This window comes from Scomber scombrus, chromosome 11 (genome assembly GCF_963691925.1).
Source record: "Scomber scombrus chromosome 11, fScoSco1.1, whole genome shotgun sequence".
NCBI classification, from domain to species: domain Eukaryota; kingdom Metazoa; phylum Chordata; class Actinopteri; order Scombriformes; family Scombridae; genus Scomber; species Scomber scombrus.
The window spans coordinates 7,667,560-7,689,178 of record NC_084980.1 but is presented as its reverse complement, the minus strand read 5'-3'; the positions used below and the strand labels follow the sequence as shown (position 1 = coordinate 7,689,178).

Genomic DNA, 21,619 nt, shown 5'->3' with positions numbered 1-21,619 from the left:
CATTACCAAACATACAAAAGTATGAAGAGAGAGCGATAGTTGGGTAGGTTTTTTTCTTAGCTACGCCAAAACATGTGGTTGTTAGGGTTAGGTTGGCACATGTTGGCATACATATATAATGTGATATGTCGAGTCCTTTCTTTCTTTCAAGATAGCAAAATGAGCAGGAACTTTGTCAGGAAGACAAACAAAGGGCCAGACTCCTCCAAATGTGATGCTCATAGCAGTCAGAGAGATGAAAATGCATAATATTGCTATATAAGGATAAAAAATGCACTTATAAGGGATGATGTGTCCTGTTTATGTTCTCTTGGTGCAGGGGATGTGTTAGGTTGTTGTATTTCAATGAAACTTAACATATTAAATACATTATTAAGATTGTCTGCATTTTAGATTTTTCCTTATTAAAATAACACAGGGACAATTAACCCCATAGTGTGTGACTACCAACCCCACGATGGGGATGGTTGGTACAAGTGCACAAGACATATTTGACAGCCCATATCTTTTGAACAGAATCAGCTGAAGGAGAGTAAGACCACTCTATTGCTACCTGACACTTTAGGCTTCCATTACAAATTAAAAGGGAAAGTAAGGGGGATAAGTCAATTCAAAGGAAAGTAAAAAGTGTGCCTACCAACCCCGTTCTCCCCTACTGATAAAATAGCATCCCAATATTCTTATGAACGTTTCTTAAATCAGCCATGGCACCACTGAAGGCTATATTCGTTCAGGACTAATAACTGCGTAATTTGTTGACTCATTATAGTTTTTGCATCCTGTTCCCTGCAGCTTCATGCATTTAAGGGAGCATTAAGCCATTTAATCACCGCCTGAGGGTAAGAGCTAACCGTGCCAAGACCGATGCCAAGGTCACCAAGTTGATTCCAGTCCTCCATTTCAGAAAGGGGCGGGCTGATTTAGGACGGGAGGGGGGGCGAGATCTACAACCCTCTACTTTCCAGCGTTCTCCGGGGAGTATCAAACTACCACGTCTGCAGCGAGGAGAGAGTGGGGAAAGGAGGGAGAGGCATCAAAATAAGCCGACCGGAGAAAAGGAAAGAAAAGACAGCGAGAAGTTAAGATTGCTTCATGAAAACAAAGTCGGCTGCAACATCTGGAGCGAAACGCCATCTGAAATTGGACATAAAATACGCACAGCCTCCATCTTCAGAGCCCCCCTTCAGACTTGCTGCTTCCAGTACGCACTAATTTGGTTAAAAATCGCGAAAAGAATGCGCAGACTGTACAAATACCTCTCGTAGTTTAAGTAACTCCAAGAGTGAGACGCACTGCTGCGTATCATTTGGAATCTCTTCTTGTGCTTTGCGCCAAGTCAATCTCGGCTGGAAATTCGTTTCGTGGGATTTCGGTTGTTTTTTGTTTTTTTTACAGATATGTTTTGACACATAGAAAAGTGAAGATTGTGTGAACTGTAACAGGGAGATCTGTGAGTTTTTTGGTAGTTTTTCCCCCCCCTCGGAGAGTCAAGCGATGGCACCAAGGCTGAAATCGCTTGTCCGACTGCTGCTGCTGGCGGTGGTGTGGGAGCTGAGCGCACAGGGAACCACGGAGCGACAAATCAATCCAGAGGTGAGGATCCTGAGTCAGAGGTGGTTAATGATGCCAAAAATGAGGAAGTAGGAAGCATGACTGAATCAAGACTAGAGGAATAAACCAGAGCAATAAAAACAGAGTAGAGTAATAGTAGTAGATTAACTTGGAATAGAGAATAAATATACATGAATCCAAAAAGAAATAAAGCATGACACATGAATCCAGAGTTATGGAATAAAGTCAGATAAATAAACATAGAATATAAGTAAAAAGGACAGATGTTAAAAATCTAGAATAGAGGAATAAAGGGAGATAAGTTAATCCAGAGTTTAGGGAGAAATCCCGAGCCAGAGTTGATTAATACAGCCAGATAATTAAATCCAGAGTTGAAGAGTAAAGCCAGATAAATAAAATTCAGAGTTGAGGAGTAAAGCCAGATAAATAAAATCCAGAGCTGAGGAATAAAGCCAGATAAATAAATAAATCCAGAGTTGAAGACTAAAGCCAGATAGATAAATCAAGAATTGAGGAGTGAAGTACATTTAAAGGGTGAATTAACTGGTGACGAATGAATCCAGACATATTCCTACAGTGTAACCTTTGAAGAACAATGATGTAAAACAGACAGGAGGATATGTAAAGGGTAGATTGTGAGTGAGTCAGATACAAGTGTCTCTCTATGTGAGCATGAAGGATCTGATAGAAAACAGTACTTTCATGGCGCTGCACATAATAACAGACTAGTTTGGTTTTCATGCAAAATCAGCAACCATAAAGGCTTATTTAAAACTGTGTGTCCTTACGGATTGTAATTTCAGCATGTTGCCTACTGGCTGGCACAGAGAGACATGGGAAGGGCTTTGACCCAGGGTGAGAGGAAGCAGCCCATAATGATGATAGCGCTCATCAAAACACTGAAATGCTGACAGGGCATAAGCAAGGAGAGCAAAAGAAAGCAAATGAGAAGAAATGCATGAGCTTGTATTGTGGTCGGGTCAGGGGCAATTTTTGTGGGAGTGGAGGAGGGAGAGGGGGGGGGGGGGGGGGGGGGGTTGAGAGTTGCGGGCACAGTTATATTCAGAGGGATGGGGAGATGTAATTGTTGACATCTGTCCTGAGTTATGGCTCAGCGGAGATTGGGGGGGAGGTGGGTTTTTACAATCGGAGAGATTCTGCAGCATCTCAGCTACAGTCAGCTGTGGAAAAACACTCACCACAGTTTGAACTCCTTACATGAAAGACTTCCAATAACCCACCGATATGAAGTACCAGCTATAAGTGGAGTTATAGAGGAAGGAAGACTTAGCTGAGATTTTTATCTGTTCTGATCTGTTCTGTTACATTCTACTTTGTTCTCTTCTGTCCTGCTCTGATTTGTACAGTTAGTTCTTCATGTTCTGTATTATCAGCAGTCTTACAGCCAGTTTTAGGGAGTGCTGTGTTATGCTGCAGGATGTGACATTGTTATGATAACCCTCTACACCTGCTTCCTTCAGTATGAATTGCCTTATTAAAAAATGTGTGTGAGGGTTTGTCTGTCTGCATGCAGAACAGCGGAGCCTGAATGACTTGTGTTAGATCATACAGTGGCGCCAAACGTCTTTCTAATCATTGAATCCTGACTATGGACTCTGAATTATGATTCCAGCTGTGCTAGTGGAAGAAAGTTAGCACCATTGACCTACATTAGACTGCCAGCTGAAAGGCACCATTTGTGATTCAAATGTAAACATAGGAGCAGGCTCACCACCTAAATTGGAAACTGAGGATTTGAACCAATCATTACTTTACTATTGTATTGCACCAAACAACAATTAAACCAGTTATTCATATGTTGATGCTATTAAAGGGTTTGTTCACATTAGCAATATATGTTAACACAAGGGTAGGACTCTATTTTTAACTAATACGCAAATTTTTTTATTATATTTAACCCTCCTATTGTGTATGAAAAAGACCCTCAGTGTTTGCGGGTCAAATCTGACCCTTGTTTGAAATCATTGACAAGGAAAATACTAATTGTCATCCAGTTAAATGTTTTATCTGCAAAGTGACTTATTTAGTATTGATAACCATAATATATACTTACTTTGATGATCTATCTACCTTAGACCACCTTAAAAAGGCACAATTTATCTATTTTATTGCTTGTGATGAACAGAACAGGCTAATGATAAACAACATAATTCCAAAAATAACTTGTTTATATTATTTCATACGTTAAAGTGAGCAATTATTGTTACGTCTGTTGTGTTAGGGGTCAGAATTGGCCACAAATACTTTCCTATGGAAAAAGGAGAAGAGTCTTAAATAACAAACTTTATTTTGGTCAATCACACAACAGTGTCATCTCTGGCATAGTGTGGGTTTGTGTGTGTTTCGCCTGTGTGCCAGGTTTGTGGTATGATGTGAGATGTGAGAAAAAAAGCACGAGAAAGCCTGAGCCAATATACTGCTGTACAGCTGGATGACAGGTGATGTGAGTGTGTGTGTGTGTCTACTTTCATTGACAAATTTCAGACTAAAGACAAAAGCTGTGGCCCCAGTTCAGAAAAGGCCTATTTTGGGTCAGTGGTTAAGGTTAGAGTTATGGTATGGAAATTAAGTCTATGTAATGTCCCCAAAAGTGATTTAAATGCGGGTGTGTTAGTGTGTGTGTGTGTGTGTGTGTGTGTGTGTGTGTGTGTGTGTGTGTGTGTGTGTGTGTGTGTGTGTGTGTGTGTGTGTGTCTATATGTGTGTGTATGTGCACTGTGCCAGGTGGGCAGTGGGATGTGAGTAATAAAGTATTAAATAGCTGCAGCCTACATACGCCTATACAGCTGCAGGACAGATGACGTGTGTTGTGGTTGTGTGTGTGTGTGTGTGTGTGTGTGTGTGTGTGTGTGTGTGTGTGTGTGTGTGTGTGTGTGTGTGTGTGTGTGTGTGTGTGTGTGTGTGTGTATGTGTGCGTGGGATCAAATTTGCTGTGTGTCACTCTTCAACAGAATTCAAGTCAATACCCGTTCCTGGATTTTACTATTATTATTATGATGTTGTTGTTGTAATTTGTATTATTCATGATGGTTTGGCAACATCTACCATGTATTTCTCTGCATAAACAACCCATAATTACCACTGGGTCAAATGTGACACATAACACAACAGATCAAAAAAGATCACTTTTTTTAAATAGGCATTTATAAAAGATAATTGTTCAAAATGTATTTTATTGTACTCCGTAGAGCACTGTGTGTGGAGGATGTAATGAAGCCCTGTTTTGATCACACTTCTAAACTCAAAAATGGGTCAAACTGACCTGAACACAACTGGAGGGTTAAATTTGAATTGTAGAATTAAAATCATACAAAACATATATATACTCAGGGGAGCATATACACAACTAAGCTACTGAATGCTACCTTAAAGGTAAAAGCCTAAGAGTAATAGAGTTGCACAAATGAAACTTTAACACTGAATTTTCAAAGTGAACTGACATTGTAACTGAACAACTCAGTAGCTTTCAACAGCAGTGATTCAGCTGACTGTTATCAGCTCAGCTGTGATTACTTCCTGGTAAAAATCTTCCTGAAAGAATGCGATAGCCACAGAAACAATTATGAAGCAATGACCCTGATGCAAATAGTTAGCTGCTGAGGTATTCATTTTATAAACAGTGCTTGCACAGGATTAACTATACTATTAGTATACTAGTGCACAGAACTGAATAAACAGTTTAAAACAGTGTACTAGTGGTAAGAACAGTGATGCGTTCACTTGCCGATGTACCTTCTGAAGTACATCTGAAGGGTGATACGGACACTTAAAAGTGATTTATAATAACTACATCTATAAAGTAGAAAGGTAGCCTCACAGGTCAGGTTTCTTTCCTGAAAATGATCCAGTTGAAAGATACCGAAAGCGTAAAAATTGTCAGCCGTGAAATTTAACATAGAAATGACCACTGCAACAAGTTATTTGCTTTGTTGGTTTGGAAATATTTTGACTCACATTCATTTTGAGGTAAACTTGTGTTCCATCACCAAGAACAGCAACGTCAAGGCCATTCAACAGTTAGTAACTCAACAACCACAATGTACTGAACATGCCAACTGTCTGCCTCAGAACCTCTTAGTGCTGAAGAAGCATTCCTGTGATTTAAATAGTCAAAAAGTACTGGTTGTGCCTTTAAGTAGAAAGGCTATTGAGTTTTTTTGCCTCAGCAATAGTGTGCAGGGACAGTCCCGACCTGAAGTGGCCTGACCACTGTGTTGGTTCAGTGAATTTTACATTCATTGAGTGTTTCACCTCCTCTGTTTTTGATGACATCGTTATAAATGGTTCAACCGCTGTTTCTTTATTTACTTGATTAAGAAGTGTTTGTGATCCCATAAATTGCCTCCACAAAACCAAAATTCCCCATTATCTATCAGTGCTGAATTCCGCTATGAGTAGGATGTTTGTGTTTTAATTAACAATAAGTCTAATTTAGTAAGTGGCTGTGTGTTGGTCATTGTGTCTGTGTTGGAGAGATAAACACTTGGGAGTTGTGCGGACGCAGAAGCCATTTCCTATGGTCTGTGGTAGAGACAAGAAAGTGGGCAGTTAGTTTTTGCTTCCCCACTAAACACCTCAGTGTGTCAGCAACTACAGGACTCTCCTACACATACACACGCACATGCACACGCACACACACACACAAACAGATCTTTTCTTATGCCCACATGCAGAAATGGGGGTTCAATTCACAAGAAAAAGGAGGATAAATTGTCATGACATGAGAGAATGAAAACGAGACAGAGAGGACAGTGAGGAGGCTGTTGCAGATCAGAAAGGAAGGCATTATGGTGATGGGAATGATGCAATCTGGGAAAGGGACAGATGGAAAATGAAGCAATTATCTAGCTGAATAGGACAGGATGTAAGTCATAGTTGTCATGCACGGATGTATGAATGTATTGTATGTCTCTTCCAGTCTGGTCATAAGGAGAAGTGATGCTTTAGGAGAACTGGAATAGATTAAACTGGTAACATTACACCAGTCCAATCCTGCAGTCTGACAAGTTATATAGGTTCCCAATCCTTTTTTTTTTTTTTGCCATCATTGATACCGCCTGTTATGTTCCAAATGTGTTCTTATGAAAGGATTATAAACTCAATATAATTTAACTATTATTTTTAGTTATTTAAAAGCGGATATTGTTGCAGAAGATGGACGTTTTTTAGCCGTTTAGTTTATTCATTACATTTAGCTAACGGTTTCACTATTCATCTATTACTATTAGCTATTGACTTAAACTGTTATGTTTAGCTTAAGTTTTTTGGAGCTTACTATTTCAACTTCTGATCGCTTGCTAAGTAGTTTTTCATACACTCTGCAGGTGATAATTATGTGCTGTATCCCTTACAACATATATATATATATATATATATATATATATATATATATATATATATATATAGAAGTTCCCCCCTGCAGTGCTTGTACTCCTGTTTGGGAATCTTTGACTAAGCGGAAGGAAGGAAGAAGGGAAAGAAGGAAGGGTGTGTAGTTTTTTAAACAAAGCCACATCCCAATTATCCTCAGGGTGGTCTGAAGGCAGACTCCCTGAGGATAGGTAGGAGGTGTTACAGGAAATAAGGTAATGCCCAAAGCCATTGCCTCATTCCCTGTTCGTAAACGGAACAGGAAGTGAGCCTCAAGCCAGATTTTGGGAAAAACTTTTTTTCCCACCAGTGACAAAATTATGCAATGTGGAGGTTTGGGAAGAATTTATTGTTCAAATGACATTGGCAGGGAGGAGTATGTTTTTTCCACTCATCCTGTGTCACCAGTTCTTATTGTTGTTGGCCAGAGGATGGATGTTTTAGTAGACAAAGGCTAGAAGATTACACACACACACACACACACACACACACACACACACACACACACACACACACACACACACACACACACACACACACTTAAAGAGATTTCTACATGCTCCTAGACAGAGGGGTCTGAGAGGTTGTAAAATGCCAGCAACAGGAAGAATGAGCAATAGCCAATCGGGGAAAGGAAAGGTTTTAAAAAGTTGAGGTTTAATGTGTTGTACTAAAAATGCTTTAACACACATTTCAAATTAAAGAGAAAATTCACTCACAAGGCACACAAACACACCCAGTCACACGCTAAAAAGCCAATATCGAGCAATCATTTCATTTCATTTTCGTTTATGACATCTGACATAATCCTGCAGCTGGACAGAGTGCGAATGTGTGTAATTGAGTTGTGTAGTGTGTGTGTGTGTGTGTGTGTGTGTGTGTGTGTGTGTGTGTGTGTGTGTGTGTGTGTGTGTGTGTGTGTGTGTGTGTTTGTGTGTGTGTGTGCTGTATACCCAGTATGCCTTAGTTGGACTCCCATCACTGTTGACCAGAGTTTCTTTCCACTGGCCCTCACCAAACGGAAACAACTGACTCTCTTTCTTTTCTGAAACACTATCCCTCCCTCTCTCTCTCATCCTATGCAAAAACGAGCGCTCTGCCTCCCGACATGCATAGCAACCGTTGCTTTTATTCTTGTAGATCTTCCATTAAACAATAAACTTGCATCGTTGCATGTGGGCGAACTGTGCCTTTAACCACAAAAACCACCTTCTAAAAAGTACCTTCGCTCTGTGTCTTTGTGTCAGAAATCACTGAGTCAACACCGACTTTTCGTACAGCAAGATTTATATGTTCTACTTCAAAAGGCTACATTAGCTTGGACTGTCATTTCTCCTGCCACTGTAAATAGGGACTATTTCCTCTTCCTGCCTCCTCAGTTACTCAGCTCATTAATGGGTCAAAAATAGCAGAGCGCGACGGTGAATAAGACTTTGTTGAGTCACCTGAGGGACTACTTTGTTGAGTCACCTGAGGGACTCCATGTAAGAGGCGCGGGAGCCTTAAAGCTAAAACAAGTGTTCAGTGTCACTCAACAGCAGCCCTTTGACTGAGCTGAAAAAAACAACAGTGAATGTGTGAAAGAGAAGAATAAGGTTTAAAATTGGGCCTTGAACACTCTTTTCCTTGTATTAACTGGGAAATAGATCTCAGTCTGTGATACCGGGGGCTGTTTTTTGACGACTATTCGCATTTATGTTGACTCCAGGAGAAGCACAAAACTACACTAATAATTATAAATGGATCCACAAATGGCAGAGTCTCATTATGAGTCTTAATTACAACCTTTAGATCCAACTAACCTCCATTTTTCCTTCCCCCCCCCCCCTTGTGTGGATGTGCTGTGCAACAGTGGCAAACAGTGAGTCTTTATATGTGTCCACTGGAGCTCCGTGGGTGAGTCAGAACCAGAAAGGGCTCATTCAGAGGTGAAGTCTAAACACTGGGACCTCCGTGTATCCAAAAGACAGACAGAGAGGGAGAGATTAGACCTTCAAGGGCCTCCGAAAGTGCCATTCTGCTATTTGCGCCTGGCCAAACTCACCTAAACTGGACGAGCATCAGGGATTTTCATACGTGTGTAATATAAACGTACAGATCTGTGCGCGGATGCATCCAGATTTTTGTGTGCTGTGCGTTTTTTTCGGCGGGGAAATGGTTAAAGGGGATGCTAAACATGTTCTGCCTTCTAATATTTTGCAACTATCAGCAGCAGATAGGTTAAAGAGCAATAATTGAGCAGCTCTGGGTGCGGTTGTTTCGTAAGTATTTACCCTGAAGTCTCTGGGTTTTCCATAAGAGAGGGATGAGGGAGAAGAGAGGAGAAGGGGTGGAGTGACGAAGCGAGGACAGAGACATGGACGTGGGGGGAAGAGTTTGACTTTGAGGTTTGGATGCCATGAGGAAGAAATTCCCAGTTAAATTACTGACTGACGCTGCTACTCGACTGGAGACTTTGGCTGAGGTTGCCCAAGGCCTGAGTCTCACCCTGGGACACTCCCTATCTCTCTCTCTCTCTACTCTTTCAGTCCCCTTCTCTGCACATACACCCACTCTGCCTGTTTGTTTTTCTTCAAATCCAAACCATCCAAACCAAATAATAATTATAACGATACATCACATCAATTTAGGTCACATCATGCCCCTTAGCGTGCAAGGTAACCTTTATCAAACAAGGTCATGGAATATCCAAACCATAAAGACGTCGTAAAAGTGCACTAAAAAGCTCAAAAAGTGACTGTGTACAACAGAAAATCAAAGTAGTCTGGGTTTTCATAGCGCTCACAATACCCTCAGTGTTATTTTTTTGCTCTACTGTGAGAGGGAAAGAGTTTAGAAGAAGAAGTAGTGTGGGAGAGGTGCGGAGCAAAGCCGCTGGCCCCAGTCCAGATGTCAAACCAGCACCGCAGAAACGGGTTTCCAGGGGAAAATAAGGTCAAGCTTAGCTGAGGCCGAGAGCTCTGGAGCACTGAAGAACTCAGTGACCATTGCTTGAAAGGCTTCAAACAAAGGTTTTCATCATGTAGAAAGTCAACAGCAGGAGTTGATTGTCTACACCGAAAGACAAACAAATCAGGACAGTGTAGAAATGTAGAAACTGCTGTTAATGTTTAACTCTGAGAAAGGAATTTTATCGTCCAGTTTCTGTCTTACAAGGTTTTTGTTGAAACCTGAACTCTTTGTTCGTGTTGACCTCAGTTTCATTAGTCCACTAGTTCACTGAGAGCTGAATGCTGATGGTTGAATAGCTGTTGTATTCAGTCATTAAATGGAGAGATGCCAGGTGCTTCAAGTAATGCTGCTCCTGCTGGCTACACGATATTAAAACACAGAAAAACATTATTTAAGAGCTTATTTTCTCTGTCTGTGTGGAATGTGTTTTTTGCAACAGTTGCATAAAAAACATCCTATTACTTGGACTTTAAGTTCTTGTAACTGATAATCATACAAAACAGTACCTTTTCCCTGCTTCATTATGTTGACCAACAAACAATCAGTGTAAATATAGAGGATTTCTGTGTCTGTTTCTAATTGAAATGGGGTTTTTTCACCATACTGAAACTGGAGTTTCTTGGTTTCATTTTGCGTCATTCCACATGAGTCACATTGTTGACACCTTTTTCTTTCTTTTCTCTGCAGTCATGGCTACAGCAGTATGGTTACTTACCCCCAGGGGACATGCGGACCCACTCCCTCCGCTCACCTCACTCTGTGCCCTCCGCCATCGCCGCCATGCAGAGGTTCTACGGCCTCACTGTCACCGGCTCCTTTGACCCCAAAACCATCGAGTGAGAAGCTTCAAACTATTTATACATACAGTGGAAATGAAGCCAGGGTAAACACATTTATACTAGTTTTGACCTTGTGTTGAGCCAAGTTTGTCTTGTGTCCGTCAGTGGCCATGAGTCGGCCACGCTGTGGTGTGCCAGATAAGTTTGGTGCCGAGCTGAAGACCAACCTGAGGAAAAAGCGATATGCCATCCAGGGCCTGAAGTGGGACAAGAAAGAGATCACTTTCTCGTAAGTCAGCAATGCTGCACGTGAACGTGCTGGGACATGATGGAACAGTATTTAAAGCTATTTAACTGTGATATTTTTTGCCTGACTGTATCTTTGTACTGAATGTACTGTTGTTTGAAAACCCAAATTACTGATATAACTATTGAGCAATTGCATTGGTTTTACAGGCCTAAATAAACAGTAATTAACACCAACACTTGATGATGTAAATAGTAGATAATAAAAACCTTCACCTTCCTTGTCCCACACAAACTAATTTGTCTCTCCCTGTCTCACCTGACCCAACCCCCTTGACCCACACACACAATTACACATTCTTCAGTATACAGAACTACACCCCGAAGGTGGGCGAGTACGAGACCCACGAGGCCATCAAGAAGGCCTTCAAGGTGTGGGAGAACATCACCCCGCTCCATTTCCGGAAATCCCCTACAGTTACATACGCGACAAGGTGGAGGAGTTTGCCGATATCATGATCTTCTTCGCCGAGGGTTTCCACGGTGACGCCAGCCCGTTCGATGGCGAGGGAGGCTTTCTGGCACACGCCTACTTTCCCAGTCATGGCATCGGTGGAGACACCCACTTTGATGCATCTGAGCCATGGACGATTGGAAACCGGGATCTGCAAGGTGCGGCTGACATTTTGATTACTAAGGGATTTCTTTTCTTTAGTGATTCATTTAAAAACTGATGACAAAACAAAACCTTAAATGTTCAGTTTCTTTGCATGTTGGCAGTCAGGACTCCTTATTTTGGTCTTGTGAAATACAAGCAGCACAGGTTCTGGCTTGTGTCATGTTTTTTAGGGTGTGAAGGCTCCAGGGTATGTTGATACTGCAGATATGGAGAAACAGAAGTGTTTATTTCTGGTTTGCAGCATCAGCTGTTTGAGTCAAACACATCTTCACATGATCTGAAAATGACATTTTAAAATTAGAAACAGGTCAAGTTACCATGTGCTTCTGAGTCACATTAAAGTATGACACAAAGTCACAAAGACTTCCTTGTTTTCTATGTATATATAGAAAATGATTACATATAAACAGTATGTGCTCTTAGAAGTGCTAAAAGTTACGTAAACTGCCCATCCAGTAAAAAAAAAAAAAGTCATATGAAATGATATTTTGGTGTTGACATTGTTGCAGGTAATGATGTATTCCTGGTGGCGGTGCATGAACTGGGTCACGCTCTGGGTTTGGAGCACTCCAATGATCCTTCAGCCATTATGGCTCCCTTCTACCAGTGGATGGACACAGAGAACTTCATACTTCCTGACGACGACCGAAGAGGCATACAGCAACTTTACGGTGTGTTCCTCGACACAGTTATCACCCAAATCATGATCCAAATCTTCACAAGATGCTAAATTCTTATTTCCTGGTTGCATTTTTTTTACTATCAAGTGTTGGAAGCAATAGTAGAAATCCTTTACCTATGTAGACTTGAAAGGCTGATGTAGAAAATGTAGCTTGTGCCACTTTTGTTGTTTGTTACTCTGTTGTTTGCTCCTACGTAATCTCCGTGCTGTATCATTAAGTTTAATTCAATCTAACAGGACCAGCATTGGATGATGTGTAGAAGTTAAAAACTACATTTAGGATTCAATTTTCTCATCCTTGTTTACATAGGGACTGGATCGGGCCTCCCTCCTGTGACGCCTCATACACCTTACAACCCCCAGCCCACCAACTCACCAGACAGGCCTCGCTTTGGCCCCAACATCTGTGAGGGACACTTTGACACCATTGGTATCCTCAGAGGAGAAATGTTTGTGTTTAAGGTAAACCCCCTAGAGTATCGCTGGAGTGGCTTGTGTGACTTTTTCTGGAGAGCTATAAGTAATCTGTTTTTCTTTTCCCTTTTTTTAGGATAAGTGGTTCTGGCGAGTGCGTAACAACCACGTGCTGGACGGATACCCCATGCCAATTGGTCACTTCTGGAGGGGTTTGCCCACTAATATCAATGCTGCTTTTGAAAGGGAAGATGGGAAATTTGCTTTCTTTAAAGGTAAGTTTTGCTTTGGTATTTTGACAAAAACATTTAACATGATTTCCATTTTAAAAGGATAGCAGTCATCATCAGACAAGCAACTTTTTGCAGCTGCCGATTGTATTTCTCTCTTTGATCTTGACTTCTCTGAATGTCTGCAGGGGACAAGTACTGGGTGTTCAGTGAATCTTTGCTGGATGATGGTTACCCCAAGAGCCTGAGGGATATGGGTACTGGGCTTCCCAAAGACAGAATAGACGCTGCTCTCTACTACACCCCCACCGGACAGACATTTTTCTTCAGAGCAAACAAGTTAGTCATACCTCCTGTATGTGTGTGTGTGTGTGTGTGTGTGTGTGTGTGTGTGTGTGTGTGTGTGTGTGTGTGTGTGTGTGTGTGTGTGGCGTGTGTGAGTGAGTGTGTGTGCATGCGTGTGCGCGGCTGTGTGTGTGTGTGTTTGTATTACATGACATGATGAAGTTTATAGACTGGTGAGTCGAAGGAAAATCCATTTGCGGCAGCCCCACTAAAAGATATGTTTGAATGATGACCATATAAGGTTGACACACTTGAACTCAGTCACTTCTCCTGAATTACAAACCTGCTTCTCATTTAAAACGTTGAGGGTAGTTTAAAGCTTGCTATGACTGCCCATATTTACAACATTACACCATTGTTATAAAAAAGGTGGGTAAAATGTGGCAGTGAGTGATTATCATAAAGCAAACAGCCACCCACACAAACAAAAGTCAATGACATTTCAAGAAAAGCACACACACAGCAAATTTCCTAAGAAAACAGCTCAGTGCCTCAGTGCCTTTAATGTCAAGTCCAAATCAAGTCTTATGTCTGTTAGAACACGTCTGAAGTCAAGTCTCAAAACTGTCAAGTCTCAAGCCAAGCCTGAAGTCAGTCAGAACAAGTTTCAAGTCACGTTTAAAGTCCTTTAGTACAAGACTCAAGTCCATAAGGGCAAGTCTATGTCAAGTCTCACATATGTCAGCTTCTAATCAAGTCACAACTCCAGACAGAAAAGACCGAATTAAGCGTCTAGTCTACCAGAACAAATCTGAAGTCACGTCTGAAGTAAACCAGAACACGTCCCAAGTCACATTTCTAGCTCTTGAAGGCAAATCGAAGTTGAGTGTCAAACGGGAAAAAATTAGTCTCAAGTCTATGAGAACAAGTTTAAAAGTCTTAAGTAATCCAGACTAGTCCAAGACAAGTCTCACTCAAGTCTAACATGTGTCAGTTTCAAGTCAAGTCTCACGTCAAATGTCTAGCCTACTTGTACTACAAGTCAGAGTACAAGTCTGTCTTACATTTGAACATTTTCTTTCTAAGTGGTGTTAACTGTCCTTCAAAATGCATGGGCTTAATAATTTACTATTCAAGGCGTGTCGCTATGCAAGGTCTGCCTGTCGCTGTCTTTTTTCTGGGGTCAAAACATGCAAGTTTTTGCTTTTCTGTCTCAAGTCGAGTCTCAATGAACTCAAGTCTCACATGAATCAAGTCCGAGTCAAATTTAAAGTCCTCATAACTGACTAAAGTCAGAATCAAGTCCAAATATCAGGTTTACAGTTCTATGTTAAATTCACATTAGCTATACCCTCCTTTTAACTTTCTCTCTCATTCTTTGTTTAGGTATTATCGTTTCAATGAAGAGACACAAAGTGTTGACACTGGCTATCCAAAATCTGTGAGTGTTTGGCAGGGAGTGCCTGACAACCTCAAGTCGGCCTTCATGAGCAAAGACCAAGGTAAGGGTGCGAACTTCCTAGCTTACTGATCATTGGATTCCATTCTAACATGTTGGGGATGTGATTATTTTGAGTTCATGTTGGGTTTATGACATTTCCTTGTTTCACTCCTCAGCGTACACCTACTTCTACAAAGCCAACAAGTACTGGAAGTTCAACAACCAGATGATGCGCGTGGAGCCTGGATACCCTAAATCAGCCCTTCGTGACTGGATGGGCTGCCCCAATGAAGACCCCAAGACAGACGGAGGAAGAGGCGGAGGTGGACACGACAAAGACAAGGAGAAGGAGAAGGACAAGGAGAGGGAGGATAAGGACAGAACTAGAGATAGAGAGAGGGAGAGGGAGAGGGAAAGGGAAAGGGAGAGGGAAAGGGAGAGGGAGAGGGAAAGGGAGAGAGAGAGGGAGAGAGAGAGAGGAAGGGAGCCTGACACAGGGAAGGGGAAGGAAGAAGATACGGAGGTGATCATAATTGAAGTTGACAAGGATGGAGGGTTAAGTGGCGGCGCAGGAGCAGCGGCAGTGGTGGTGCCGCTATTCTTGTTGGTGTGTGTGATCGCAACCCTGGCAGCCTTGGTATTTTTCCGTCGGTACGGTACCCCACGCCGACTCCTCTACTGCCAACGATCTTTATTGGACAAAGTGTAGACGGAAAAGAGGAGGAGGAGGAGGAGGAGGAGGAGAGGGAGACAGGAGAGGAAGACAATGAGAGAAAAAGAAAAAAGTGGAAGGTAATGTTGAACACAGATAATCAAGCAGAATAGAAAGAGATTTTTTTTTTTTTTTTTTTTTTTTTAAAGGAGAACGAGCAGAAGGAAAAGCACCAGACATGCATTTAAAAAAAAAAATTCTTACCACCGCCAGATTCCTTTTGCTCTATCTCTCAACCACTCCGTCCTTGCATTTTTTTAAATTTCTCTCCTTGCCTCTCTCCTCGTGGATACTGACGCCAGCTCATTGCTGTTTGTTTTAGCCTTTTTAAATGTCTTATTTTTTAGTTTTTGTCAGTGGTCAGTGTTTGTGTCATTGTGAATTTACGCTTCGAAACCTGCATCTTCACGACGCCCATTCTAGCATGTTTCTTCATGTAAGCAACCAACGTGGTTGATCCTTAGTTTTTTCCCCCCCTTAGTTGACTTGCACACTCATATGTAAACTCACACAGATGCATTTGGAAACCACAGTGACACAATCACGGTGTTTCTTAATCTTCCAGTAAAGTTTCAGTGTCAGAGCCAATATGGACCTTAGAGGGTAAACAAAACACTAATCTACTTCCTTTTGAAGCATGAGATCACATCGCAGTCGAGCAATAAAAATACAGCTGTGTCTTTTCCTTTTTTATATCAATGTTTTTAATGGTAATTATTATTTTATAAATGATGTTGTCATTATTATTATGACTATTACTATTATTATTGTTGTTGTCCTACGTGTAAAGAATGTGTTTTTGTACATTGTCATTAAAAAGTCCTGCTGGACAGTGACATACAGTTTTGAAAGTGGCCTTAATTTTATATGTGGGGACAGTGAATGGGGAAGGGGGTTATGTGTTCTTGAAACTTGATTGTCTTTTTTTTTTTTTTTAATCTTGAAACCATCTCAAATGAAAATAAATTGAAGATATAAAAAATGACTCCTTTTTGTCATTGTACTTGTTTACAGTTATTAAAACCATGGTGCTACATTACTAGTCAGGGGATATAAGTAGTTGCACAACAATGATAATGATACTAGTGATGATGATGATAATGATAATGATCTAGTTGCCTCCATGAGATTGTGTCTGTGTCCTTATTTACTTATTTTTTAAAGCTTTTCCTACTACTAAATAAAGTAATTTCAAAAGTATTTCTGTGCTTTGATTTTCACTTAGTAAACATACACTTTGTCTTTCTCTTTCTCTCGATACTTTTAGCTAACGGCACCACTCACCTCCTCTAATGCTGCAACATCTTAACTTAGGCCTACCTGCTTTCATATAACCCAGCTCTTACCTGGACTCTTCACCTTTACTTCACTTATTGATCATATCTCTCCTCCATCTGGTCTTCCCCCAGTCTTCCTGGACCTCCAGGTTTCTTGCTCCCCAACCGCACCACTCTGCATTACTGGGGCTCGAAAACTGGCAGGCCAGAAACTGGGTCGGAAAACGCGGACTGGATCCAAAGCTTAAGTAGAAACAGGGATGAAGACGATTGTGTCAACCCATTGCTGCACAGCAGGAAAACATATCTCAGCCATACTACAGTTAAGGAGAGTGTGTGTGTGTGTGTGTGTGTGTGTGTGTGTGTGTGTGTGTGTGTGTGTGTGTGTGTGTGTGTGTGTGTGTGTGTGTGTGTGTGTGTTCTTGTATTTCCATACTTATGGGGACCAAAGAATCCTTCGGTACAGCAGGACAAGAAGGAAAATCATCCAAAGTGATCTTTTCTCAGTGGGATGAATTTACATTAGATGAACAGTGAGGAAATGTAAGATTTCATCATGGGCTCAGACAGTGAATGTGATCAATGTAGGCCATCAAATATAGAGATAAACGCTTGTGTGTGCATGTTTTGCACAGCTATAAATGCCTTTATTTGTGAAGTATACCCTGTGTATGTGTGCACACCCCTCCACCATGAGCCAATAAAAGCTCAAACTGCGAGCTAAGGCGTTTCCCTCCTCCTTAATGATCCCACTAATGAACAACTGCCATAGTGACTTTAAAGACTATAAAGATGACTGACTGAGAGAGGAACAGAACGGGTGGGGGTCGGCAACTCCATCATATGTTATGATTACAGTAAAGGCGTTTTATGCAATGAAATGATGAGGTATTTTCCTATTGTGCTGAAAAGATTTAGGGCGCCCATTTGTCTCCACTTTGCTGCAGTGTTTTGAAGAGCCAGGGCTGGGGAGAGCAGTCACGAGGCTTTTTGTGGGGGGTGGAGGGGAGAAGGAGGAGGAGTCGGGAGGGTTAAGTCACATTTGGAGGCTATGGATGAAGCAGAATTCCATGAGCAACATCTGGAATTCCAACTGCATCACGAGGGCCAGATGCACAGCGGGACACAGCATTGTGGGGGGGTGGGGGGTTAGTTTAGGGGATAGTAGTTGGCTTGAATCTGTTTAATCAAAGCCACGGCAACTTGTATGTGAAGCCACAATCATGTGTTTTTGCAGATTGAGCGTGTTCATCATCACTGTGACCCACACACAAGTCAGACATTTAGCACTGTGGGTCATTATTGGATGTTTTCTGTTTTCCACAGCTGATTCTGCAGAGTGAAGAAAAGAATCGCCTCAGCATAATTCTTCCCCGCCGCCTCTTTTCTCTTCTCGCTGTGTAACCGGAGAGCCTTTTCACTGTCTGCGAAATGACTCACTTCTTTTTTTTTTCTTCACAAAGCCTAACAAAGGACCACACCACAATGCCCCCGGTCTCCTCCTGCAATTTCCACTCCTCTTTCCCTCTCACATTTCACCCAGATAAATGTAAAGCTGATCTCTCGCCCCGATTCCACCACTACTTTCTTTCTACACAGTCTGCTCCACTGTGTAGAGCAAACACAAGCGTGCCTTCACATCTCCTCCATTAATCTCAATGTGTCATCTCTCTCTGTCTCGTTTCAACTCTACTCAACTAACGTCAAATGCGAGTTCCTTCTATGTTACTGTCTTTTCCTGCGCCGGACACTTCCTGTGCGTCTTGGCATGCACTGATCCCACAGGCTGATGAATGGAAACTTCCCAATAGGGGAAACCCTGCTCTTGGTCTATTGTGCCTCATAATAGCCAACCCGAACATCATACAGTAATTGTGGGACCAACCTCAAAAAGAACACCAACAAGTAACTTTCCAATTAAATAAGCATGACTGATGAACAGAAAAGGGTTAGTGTTGCACTTCTGCCAGGTTACAAGCATGTGGGATGATGGAAAGAGGTATTTCTTAAGGGGAACTCGTGAGTGGCTATATAGGTTACACATGGTTTTCATTTGCATCAGTTAAAACTCTGCCACATCCTGCACTAAGCACTAACACAACAAACATGGAAAGAGGCTTTTGCCATCTTCTGTGTCCTCTTGTCTTTTACTCTCAAACAAAGCAAACCCTAAATGCAAATAGGATGTAAAGAGAGTGAGCTTCAGGCATTTTGTCCACTTCCTCCAACGAATAGCAGAGGTGATGTGGTTGCCTGTTGGTTCTCTGTGACCTAAATGTTTCCAGAACTGGGAATGACTGACTGACTGAAATTTTGCCTGGCATGTTCACGCTTATCTGAGAGGGGGAACGAATATCATGTTTATTTTGTGACTCCGGACATTCTTTGAGTTCCACCATCAGGCTATATTTTCATTTTTAAAAATGAGCCAGTTTGCAGGCTTGTGACTACTTAAAGTTATCCAGCAATTTAGCATTGCACTTCTACAGCTGGGGAAATGTGTAATAGACACAATTGATGGAGCAGATGATCCTACACTTCCCATAATGCAATATGATAGGTGTCTCTCAAACTAACGCCCCCAGTCTGTAACGCAGGCCTTCAGTTAAAAATGTTTTAGTCTCCAAACCAGAGCTGAGATTACTTTTTTTAAATGATCATGCCTGAGCTTAGTGCAAATTTGAACTGATTTATAGTGGCAGGTATTGAAATATTCAATCACTGCAGACCGTGTCAATATCTATAATATAATTAATTTGACCTAACCTTGACTAATATGGCAAATTTCTATTTCCAATATAGTGTTGACAGTGAACAGAGTGACTAGAGTAAGCAGAACGATGAGATCCAGATCTTTGCATATGGACCTGAGTAAAACAAACTAGTTCCAGGGCGTAAATATAAAATTCATAAAAATGCTGTTTGTATTTCTTTATAATACACAGTAACAAAAGGGGATAACCCCAAAGTTTTATCCAGCCCTATACAGCTGCAATACCAACTGTTACATAAGTACTATACACTTCAATTAGCATTATAGTGCTGGGTATTGGTGGCTTTTTGCACCCAGAGGTAAATAACATAACTATTTTTATGGACTTGCTCACAGCCAATCAACGCAACCTTTCTTCAATTTAATGAGACGTGTGAGTGGCCCTCTGCCACAGCAACTACAACCTGTCTGTGGTGGTGAATTTGAGTTAGCATGCTTAGCAGCCAAGATGCCACCTAAACACTCTAAATGTGGCTACACTACACGCCTGTTATGCTGGATAAAAGCAAGTGTACAAAATGTGTAATGTGTATCGAATGAAATACTCAATTGGTATCAATATCACTTTAAGGGTACTTGGATTGATGCTGGTATCGTCATTAAACAATACCCAGTCTTAAAGCATTATAACAACACGTTTGCCAGTCACAACACTGACATATCTCATAGCCCATTGCCTGTGGCGGCACTTTAAAAAACGCAGGCGTGCTGCATCTCAAATGAGATGGACTCACCATACAGCGAGAGAATTGTGCGAAAGTCACTTTCTTTGCTTTCTTTCCATCAACCTCAGCAATAAAACCTGTGTAATCCAGCTTGGATGCAATATAGTTTTCCACTGATATGGAAAACCCACATATTCAGTCCCAAGAAACTGATGTGCACAAATAGTTTTGACATTCTTTCAAAACTTCTCCTCAAGCATGTGCCTTAACTCAGGGAATACTAAATCTCACATGAAAACAAAATATATTTAAAAAGAATAATGGGATATTTTTTTCCCATATAACCTTGATTATGCCACATATACTTCACAGACTTGCTATTTAAAAAAAGACTTTTTTCACAGTAGACATTAAAAATTTCCAAAACTTATACTTAACTTATAACATTAATGATGGCTCCCTTCTCTTTAAGTCTCCCAGTAAACCATACCAGTAGACCAACCAGGCCTTAGAATTGGCTAAGATTATTGGAATGTAGCCATTATAAAGTCAACATAAATTACAGAAGTCCTGCTATGACATGACAAAATATCTGCTGTGAAAAAGGTCTGTAAGAGTCAAGTGGGGGCCTGCACCCTATTTAAGTACTTTCTTGTTGATACTTTTAAATTAAAACATATGTTGTCCTTTACCCCAACGTATTTCACTCCCTGACAGAGCGCAGAGAAAAGCTGCTGTATTTTTTTTACACACACAGGGTTTATTTGAGGTATACACTGGCAGTGAGAGGGATCAATAGCTAATACTTTTTTCCATTATGCCCGCATCTTATTATTCCATTTAGCTACAAATGGAGCTATGCATGGAAAATAACTTTCCACCCATTAGTTGCACATATTTTTTTGTGTTCCCCAGATGTCACATTCTCCGTTCACTGTGTGTTTTATGGTTTGTGATATTTGTTTTCTTAGCCGTGCAGTTTTGGCCCCTCAGCGCTGAATCTGCTTAAAGCTATCAGTGTAAAGTAAAGCTGCATGCTTCTGTAAGGCTAAATACAATGTCTGCACTTTGAGCTGGGTGTGGTGCAGTGGGAGCAGTCTTTTAAATGTTAGAGGGAGGTATTGTGTGGGTGAAAAAAATACAGGTGCAAGGAAGTTGAACAATCAACATTTCAACCTCTTAAGCTTGTTTTTTTTTTTTTAAACCCCCTGTCTCATATGGCATGGTTTCCCAAGCCCTGCAGGAAAACACCTCCTACATAAGAGATGCTGATTCAGGCTGTGCTTCCCGACGCAGCTCGAGCTCCGGCTACCCCCGTCCTGACCCAGCCCTATCCGCAAGGAAACCCCCCTGCTTTGCTCAGGGCCTAGTCAGGATATTGGGCACATTTCATCTGCCATGTAAATATATATACTCCGTCACTGTCTGAACTCCTGAGACACACAAAACTCCTCATTCTACCACCTCAACCGCCTCAGAACTCCTGCTGTCTTTTAATGAACTATCAACCTCGTGCTTGCCT

General features: G+C 41.3%; 1 protein-coding gene across 1 annotated transcript; it reads left to right on the top strand.

Moving 5' to 3' along the window:
- The first annotated feature begins 988 nt into the window (after positions 1-988).
- On the top strand, positions 989-16,576 carry mmp14b (matrix metallopeptidase 14b (membrane-inserted)). The gene is given in 11 exon segments (XM_062428597.1): positions 989-1,593; positions 10,602-10,751; positions 10,861-10,982; positions 11,305-11,399; positions 11,402-11,611; positions 12,128-12,289; positions 12,611-12,762; positions 12,851-12,989; positions 13,133-13,283; positions 14,616-14,731; positions 14,847-16,576. Coding segments are annotated over 11 exon segments (1,929 nt in total). The 5' UTR covers positions 989-1,494; the 3' UTR covers positions 15,380-16,576.
- The last annotated feature ends 5,043 nt before the right edge of the window (positions 16,577-21,619 follow it).